This window comes from Myotis lucifugus, unplaced genomic scaffold, assembly GCF_000147115.1.
Source record: "Myotis lucifugus unplaced genomic scaffold, Myoluc2.0 scaffold_425, whole genome shotgun sequence".
NCBI classification, from domain to species: Eukaryota; Metazoa; Chordata; class Mammalia; order Chiroptera; family Vespertilionidae; genus Myotis; species Myotis lucifugus.
In genome coordinates this window covers 427,634-436,235 of record NW_005871473.1, presented here as the reverse complement: position 1 = coordinate 436,235, position 8,602 = coordinate 427,634, and the positions used below count along the sequence as shown (strand labels likewise).

The 8,602-nt window shown below is 51.0% G+C and overlaps 1 protein-coding gene across 1 annotated transcript in view; it reads left to right on the top strand.

The window, feature by feature from the left end:
• Positions 1 to 8,602, top strand: part of LOC106699516 (cytosolic carboxypeptidase 4-like) — a 96,922-nt gene that overhangs the window by 73,924 nt on the left and 14,396 nt on the right. The window contains exons 3-4 of the mRNA XM_023744046.1: positions 1,520 to 1,651; positions 2,511 to 2,687. Of these exons, the coding sequence (XP_023599814.1) occupies positions 1,520 to 1,651; positions 2,511 to 2,687 (309 nt within the window). The remainder of the gene's footprint in view (positions 1 to 1,519; positions 1,652 to 2,510; positions 2,688 to 8,602) is intronic.

Below are 8,602 nucleotides of genomic sequence, written 5' to 3'. Positions count from 1 at the left end.
TAGGGGGCGTGCAGGAGGCAGCCGATCCATGATTCTCTCTCATCATTGATGTTTCTCTCTCTCTCTCTCTCTCTCTCTCTCTCTCTCTCTCTCTCCCTCCCTCCCTCCCTCCCTCCCTCCCCTTTCCTCTCTGAAGTCAATAAAAAGTATATTTAAAAAAATATATTTGTTGAACCAGTTGATGAATGAGCCACCTAAGATCATCGGTTCACCTGTGGGTATTGGACTGCTCATGTCCCTGGCACAGAATTTCACAGAAAGGAAATATGTGTTCCACCTTCCAGTAGGAAAGAAAAAAGCGTTCTCCCCAGAAATAACTTGGTAATTTGTCTTGTAATTGCCCCCTTCCATGCAGGGGAACACATGTTTGTTATAATTAACAAGCACTTATTTCAGAGGATGTCATCTGATCCTCGCGTAGAAGAACGTTTCCCCCTCCAGAGGCGGCTACAACTACCAGGGCAGAGGGGCGGTCTCTCCCGCGGGCAAATAGGCCTGTCATTTGTCATTTATCTCGGCTCTCGGCGTCTGTGAGGATGGGGAAAAACACACACAAAAAAAACTCTTTTTTCCGTTTGAGTTCAGCCTTAAAGGAGCACCTGTCAGCATATAGGCATAGCTTCCAGCTTCCTGGAGAAATCTGTTGCTAAGAAACAGTCTTGATTTGTTTGCACACTTTTGCTGTGAATGGTAGGTGTTCAATTCATGGAGAGGAACTTAGGGGTAAGAGAGGAAGGTTGGTGGAGAATTATTCCTCAAACAATTTGTGTGTGTGTGTGTGTGTGGTGTGTGGTGTGTTTTTTTTTTATTTCATTGATTTCAGAGGGAGGGAGAGAAACATCAAGGACGAGAGAGAATCATGGATCAGCTGCCTCCTGTGTGCCCCCTACTGGGGATGGAGCCTGCAACCCAGGCATGTGCCCTGACCAGGAATCCAACCATGACCTCCTGGTTCATAGGTCGACATTCAACCACTGCGCCACTCCGGCTGGGCTCTCATAATTTTTAAAAATATATATATTTTATTGATTTTTCACAGAGAGGAAGGGAGAGGGATAGAGAGTTAGAAACATCGATGAGAGGGAAATATCGATCAGCTGCCTCCTGCACACCCCCCACTGGGGATGTGCCCGAAACCAAGTACATGCCCTTGACCGGAATCAAACCCGGGACCCTTGAGTCCGCAGGCCGATGCTCTATCCACTGAGCCAAACCGGTCAGGGCTCTCATCATTTTTTTTAAAAAGCTTTTGTTCCTATTCCCTCTTCTCGTTTTAACCCTGTGTCCCCTCCCACCACAGTGTATTCCGTCATACCCTCTTCAATGCTAAACCCCTTCCAATCTAACTGTTCCCCCAAGGACTTGACCAGTACAACTCCTACGGACGTCGCCGGTGATGTTAATGTGCCTGGTTCTGCTACCTAAACAGTATCGACCAGAGAAAAGTTGACACGTTAAACGTTTAAGACAACAGTAGACATGCCCTGGGTTTACTGCTTCCTTCGCTTGGCCGTTGTAGGTCTTCTGTGACTTCCATGGCCACTCCCAAAAGAAGAACGTGTTTGTCTACGGCTGCAGCATCAAGGAGACCCTGTGGCAGGCAGAGTCTGCCATGGGCACACCCGCTGTCTCAGAAGATGTCAGCTACAGGGTAGGTTTGAAGTGGCCTGTCTTTCCTTTTTTTTTTTTTTTTTTAAATATATTTTTATTGATTTTTTACAGAGAGGAAGAGAGAGGGATAGAGAAGCTAGAAACATCGATTAGAGAGAATCATAGATCCGTTGCCTCTTGCACGCCCCCCACTGGGGATCGAGCCCGCAACCCCGGCATGTGCCCTTGACCGGAATCGAACCCGGGACTCTTCCGTCTGCAGGCCGATGCTCTATCCACTGAGCCAAACCGGCTAGAGCTGAAGTGGCCTATCTTGATAGAAAGAAGAAAAAGAAAGCTCAAACAAAATCTATACAACAAAAATGTACGAACAGTAGAGAATCAATGCACCCATGTTTGGCTTCTGGAAATAGTTAGCAGATGTGACCACCCTTTAGTTAGATGAAGAAGAGAAAGAAGAACTCTAAGCCTCCATCGCCTCATCTTTAAAATGAATTTAAAAATGGTGTCCAGCCCTGGCTGGTGTGGCTCCGTAGATAGAGCATCAGCCTGCGGACTGAAGGGTCCCAGGTTCAATTCCGGTCAAGGGCACATGCCCAGCTTGCGGGCCCCCAGCAGGGGGTGTGCAGGAGGCAGCCGATCCATGATTCTCTCTCATCACGGATGTTTCTCTCTCTCTCTCTCCCTCTCCCTTGCTCTCTGACATCAATTAAAAAAAAATAATAATGTCCATTTCTCAGGGTTGATACAGAATTCGTAGCAGCATACATTCTGTGTTTGGCATATTGAGATGCGAAAAAGATGTTGAGACATCAGGTTTTACGATGCCTACCCCCAATCACCTGCAGCTCATCGCCATTTATTTATTATTATTAATATATATATATTTTTTACTGTAGACTCTTCCCAGAATCCTGGACCAGCTCGCCCCCGCCTTCACCATGAGCAGCTGCAGTTTCCTGGTGGAGAAATCTCGCGCCTCCACCGCCCGGGTGGTGGTGTGGAGAGAGATGGGGGTGGCCAGGAGCTACACCATGGAGAGTAGCTACTGCGGCTGCAACCAGGGCCCCTACCAGGTAGGTGAGGCCGCGGGGTGCCCATGCTTTCTGCCCCGCAGCGGAGCACTCTAACGGGGAGCTGCGGGGGCGGGGTGGGGGGGGGGAAGGCTCTCTGGCCCGCTCCCTGATTTTGCAGAACTAGCTCAGTGACTGCTCTCATGGGCAGCGCAGCCTGCATCGATCCTGGAAGCTGTCTGTGCCGATCTCGCTTGTCAGTCCTCTGCCCTGGCCAGCCAGCGGCAGGGAGCCCCCCCGCACACGTACCCCCAGCTCTAATGGAGCCGCCGCCCCGTCCTGCTACGGGCGTGGGAACATTTTACAACGAGTAGAGTAGACTGACACGCGCCCTGTGCATCCTCAAGGCGAGGGCGTAGGTCCGAGCGTAGACGTTGCCGATGAAAATACTCGCTGTGTTTCTCTATCATCCGTGTTTATCTCCGTCAGCGGCTCCGTCTGTCATCTCGCCGGCACCAGGGCACCCGGGGGTGCGGGCACGGCCGTTCGGCTCCCCGAGGCGAGTGGCCGTGGGACTCAGGCGCTAGTGTGGAGGGAAAGGGCTGGTGTCCATCACTCCTCCCTGCAGCTCTATCAGCTGCATGAGCAGCTGGAGACGGGCTGTTCCGCCGCCCTCCCCACCGCCCCACGAGAGGAGCATAAATAAGGGAACGTCCTGGCAGGATAGACCTTTCTGGAACGTGCTGGGCAAACGGACAGAGGGCTCCTTGCTGACTTCCATTCAACCCCGAGAAGACCTGGGAGTCGCCAGTGTCAAAGCTCACGGCGTCGGCTCCCACTCCCTTCCTGGGACAGCCTGGAGACGCTTGGCACCGACACACGCCTGTGCTTGTAGAAGTCTGTGAGCTCTCCGGGGGGGCCCGGGAGTGACAGGTGATGAACATGATCTCACTCTGCACCTGCCAACGAGCGTGTTGGACACGGAGCCACCGATCTGCCCGCCTGGAGCCGTTCCTTCGGTGCCACAGCCGGTGAGTCTGACTGGTGGCTCGAAAGATGTATCTGTTTGATGAATGAATTATCCGGCTGAAGTGGTCCACGGAATGAGTCCGTCCTTACCCACAGCCAGGGGGATGCAGGAGAAGAAGGAGGAGGTCGTTGGAGGGGCGTGGGACTGGGTGTCAAAACACCTCACCCTTCAGCGTCCTGGCGGGGCCTCAAGCGGCTTGCCTCTGTGCCTCCAGCTGGTTCCCATGTCAAAGGCAGATCTGAGTGTCCTTGGAGAGCATGTGGTCAGGGATCTGTTCACGCTCTTGGTATTTAACACCCACAGGATTGGGGGGAAAGCAGCCTGGAATATTGCGTCTCTAAGACGTTCAGGACATAGACTTGCGTCTCTCTCGCCGGCTGCCTCTCGATGGAAAGGGGCCAGTTACTTGTTTAAAAGACAACGCCACGCCCGGCGTGGTTCAGTGGTTGAGCATCGATCCGTGAACCGGGAGGTCACGGTTCGATTTCCTGGTCGGGGCACATGCCCAGTGAGGGCGTGCAGGAGGCAGCTGACCCATGATTCCCTCTCATCATTTTTAAAAAAATATATTTTATTGATGTTTTTACAGAGAGGAAGGGAGAGGGATAAAGAGTTAGAAACATCGATCAGCTGCCTCCTGCACACCCCCTACTGGGGATGTGCCCGCAACCAAGGTACGTGCCCTTGACCAGAATCGAACCTGGGACCCTTCAGTCTGCAGGCCAGTGCTCTACCCACTGAGCCAAACCGGTCAGGGCTCTCTCTCATCACTGATGTTTCTCTCTCTCCCTCCCTCTCCCTTTCTCTCTGACATCAGTAAGACTCTATTTTTTTAAAATATATTTTATTGATTTTTTACAGAGAGGAAGGGAGAGGGATAGAGAGTTAGAAACATCGATGAGAGAGAAACATCGATCAGCTGCCTCCTGCACACTCCCCACTGGGGATGTGCCCGCACCCAAGGTACATGCCCTTGACCGGAATCAAACCTGGGACCCTTCAGTCTGCAGGCCGACGCGCTATCCACTGAGCCAAACCGGCCAGGGCTTGTTCTCTCTCTTTGAAATGGAGTGGACCCACACCACAGGCCCCAGTCCCTTCCTTGACAGTGAGGAGTGGGCGCTGGTTCTGTTCCTCCAGCCAATGTTTTTTTGTAAAAATATATTTTTATTGATTTCAAAGAGGAAGGGAGAGAGAGATAGAAACATCGATGAGAATCATGGATGGGCTGCCTCCTGCACGCCCCCTACTGGGGATCGAGCCCACAACCCGGGCATGTGCCCTGACCGGGAATCGAACCAGTGACCTTCTGGTCCATAAGTTGGTTGACGCTCAACCCCTGAGCCATGCCGGCCGGGCTCCAGTCGGTGTGTTAACATTCTCTGCCATGGCTGCACTCCAATGGAGCAGCCTCCCAGGTTTCTATTTTTAAAACGAAGCAGCAATTCCCTCTCTTATGTCCGTGCTCCCTGAATGTAAATGAGAAGAGACTCTTCTCAGAAGACTTTGAACCCTGTGGTTAGGAGGCGGCATTGGATATTTTCATATTAAATTTGTAATCGTGTTATTAATTAGATAACCTGTTGATTAGGCGGCTCTCCTTTGTTTGAAGCTGAAGTTTGGGATGGGGGCATGCAGGAGGCAGCCCATGAATGATTCTCTCTTATCATTGATGTTTCTCTCTCTCTCTTCCTCTCTGAAATCAATAAACATATATTAACTTTTTTTAAAAAGCAACATGGGAAAAAATGTAAGGGGCATTCCAAATGCTACACAACCGGTGTGTGGTGGGATTAGATTTTAAGCCGTGTTCTAATTAGAATCCGGGCACTGAATCCGTGCTCCTTAATTACGCCATGTGGGCTCCTGTTGATGGAATTTTCAGGTGTCGCGCAGCCGGGACAAGCAGTGATTATGTTACATGGCCAATTTGTGTCTAAAAAAGATCTTAGCAAAATGTAATCCCGGGCAAAATATCAAAAGAGGAATTTAATGCGAATAATTGGCGAGCGCTGCTTGCGTTTGGTTGAGAGAAAAAAGAGATCGCTCAAGTACAAGGTGTATGAAGAAATATTTAGGGCTCTTACTTACATACTGGCACAGCCATCGTCCACTGAGCCACACCGGCTGGGCATTTAAAACTCTGGATGGACCGTAATAAACCAATGTTATTACCAGTGTGACCAACCAACAATGAATAGTTTCTGTAAGCCCAGCCAGTGCGGTTGAGCATCAACCCATGAACCGGGAGGTCATGGTTTGATTCCCAGTTGGGGCACATGCCCAGGTTATGAGCTTCATCCCCAATAGAAGGCATGCAGGAGGCAGCAGATCCATGATTCTCTCTTGCATCGATATTTCTCTTTCTCCCTCTCTTGCTTCCTCTCTCTGAAATCAATAAAATCTTTAAAAAATATATTTACACTAATAAAAGAGAAAGATGCAAATTGACCATACCTTCGCGCCACCCGCCACCCAATCAGGAGTGAGTATGCAAATTAATCCAACAAAGATGGTGGGTTAATTTGCATACACAGGCGCCGAGCGGCCAGGGGCAGGGCTGGACGCTTGTGTTGTTGCCATGGCGATGACGCAGGTGTTCCATACCCTCTCCGCCTCCTCTCCCCCAGCCACTCTGGGCCTCTGGGCAGCGTGGGAAGGCAGAAAAGTGGCTCCAGCAGGAGCCAAGGCGGTGCTGGCAGCCAGGGGAAGGAAGGCCCATTCTTGCACGAATCTTCATGCAGCGGGCCTCTAGTATTTTCTATAAGATGTTTGGATGCAGGAACCCCGATTGCCAAGAATACAAATCCCAGAGGCTTGGGGTCAACCCCGTAGGTCTCAGTAGCCTTAACGGATAGTACAGCCTCTTCTACTTGGCCTGTTTGAACCAAGTACAAAACAGAGTTAGCAACGACCCAGGTGCCATAGTGACTCGCTCACGAGAACTGGAGAGCAGCGTGAGCATATGTCACTATTCCCATCCACGAGAGGGGTGACGTATATTCCCTCTGGGGCACAGGTCATATCCTTAGCGACCTTTGCCCGAGCTAGGGATGCGTCTTTTGCGGTGTTTATTTCTACGGGCATGCTCCCCGCTCTTTGGAACACTGCCCTGACCGTCTCATAAAAGAGGGGCCGATGTGAAACACAGCAGCCTCTCCCCAGGAATACGATTGTGAGATGACTTATGGAGACCCACTCGTCATATCCTATGTAATAAAAGCCTAATATGCTAAGTGTCTGGTCATCCGTTCAACCAATCAAAGCATAATATGCTAATGATATGCTTAGGCTGCTCAACTGCTGGCTATGACATGCACTGACCACCTGGGGGGCAGACAGTCGACCAGTCGACCAGTCGCTATGATGTGCACTGATCACCAGGGGGCAGATGCTCCGACTGGTAGGTTAGCTTCCTGCTGGGGTCCAGCCGATCAGGACTGAGGGAGACGGGCCGGACATGCCCTGGAGCCCTCCCACAGTCCCTCCCTGGCTGGCCAACCTCCCTGGCCCCGATTGTGCACCCGTGGGGTCCCTCGGCCTGACCTGCCCCCTCTCGCAATCCGGGACCCCTCAGGGGATGTTGGAGAGCTGGTTTCTGCCCCATAATAAATTGCAATGGTGGCTCTTTCCCACCTTGTATACCAATCAGTCAAAACTGGGAACAAATGGATAATACATTTATGTCGAAGAACAGATTTGGAGGCCGAAGACAGAGAACAGCATTGCTTGCAAGAAAGCAAGCTGACGCCCTAACCGGTTTGGCTCAGTGGATAGACCGTCGGCCTGCGGACTCAAGGGTCCCAGATTCGATTCCGATCAGGGGCATGTGCCTTGGTTGCGGGCACATCCCCAGTGGGGAGTGTGCAGGAGGCAGCTGATCGATGTTTCTAACTCTCTATCCCTCTCCCTTCCTCTCTGTAAAAACATCAGTAAAATATATTTTTTTAAAAAAAATCAAGCTGACGTGCTTTAAGCTCAGAGCCATGAGCCTCTCCTTGCAAAGGAAAGTCCGAGTTGTGACCAATGGGACGCAGTAGGATTTGTGTCTTGTTGGCGACCCACTGAAAGAGCCAAAAAAAGGACCTCCGATTTTCCCTTTAAGTTTTCTCTGAAATCAGCATGATTTGCCTTTTGATTTCTTACGTCTCTTTCATATTAAATCTTGTGTTGTTTTTTTCCCTGCGGGTTTGTGGCAGCTAAGAAGCATCCTTTGACACAGCGCAAACACAGAGCATTCACTTCTATGCTGGGGAAAAGCATTTTGGAGCTGATGGCGCAAACTGGGGATTGGACGCCGGCGGACTTTCTATTTCACATCATGTTGCCTTTTCAAACATTCCATGCCCCCGGTCCCTGCCTAACATCAGTTGGTATATACAAATTGCCGTTGACGTTAAGGTGTCGGTTTTGCTAGTCCCTGGTTGAGGCCTGGTTTTAATTTTGCAGGATGTGTTAAAAAGTTCGTATTGGCCCAGCCGGTGTGGCTCAGTGGTTGAGCATCGACCTATGATCCAGGAGGTCACAGGTTCGATTCCCAGTCAGGGCACGTGCCCGGGTTGGGGAATCATGGACCAGCTGCCTCCTGCACGCCCCCTACTGGAGATGGAGCCCGCAACCTGGACACGTGCCCTTGACCGGGAATCGAACCCAGGACCCTTCGGTTCCCAGGCCGACGCTCTATCCACCGAACCAGACCAGCTTGGGCCAGCTGTACATATTTGGTGCTTGAATGTGTCCCCAGATATCAGTCCACCCTCGACATGCCTCCCTGTCTTTTAGCTGTTTTCCTCCTCGTCTCCTGCCTTGCTCTCCTGTATTCATTTCCCCCTTCCGGCTGGAAGTGCTCTGAAATAATCTATCTTCTCATGAGAGCCTGGTGGAAGTATTTCCCACTTCTGAAAGTGACCTTCGGAGGGATACAGGCTCTTCTTTTTCCACCCCCCCT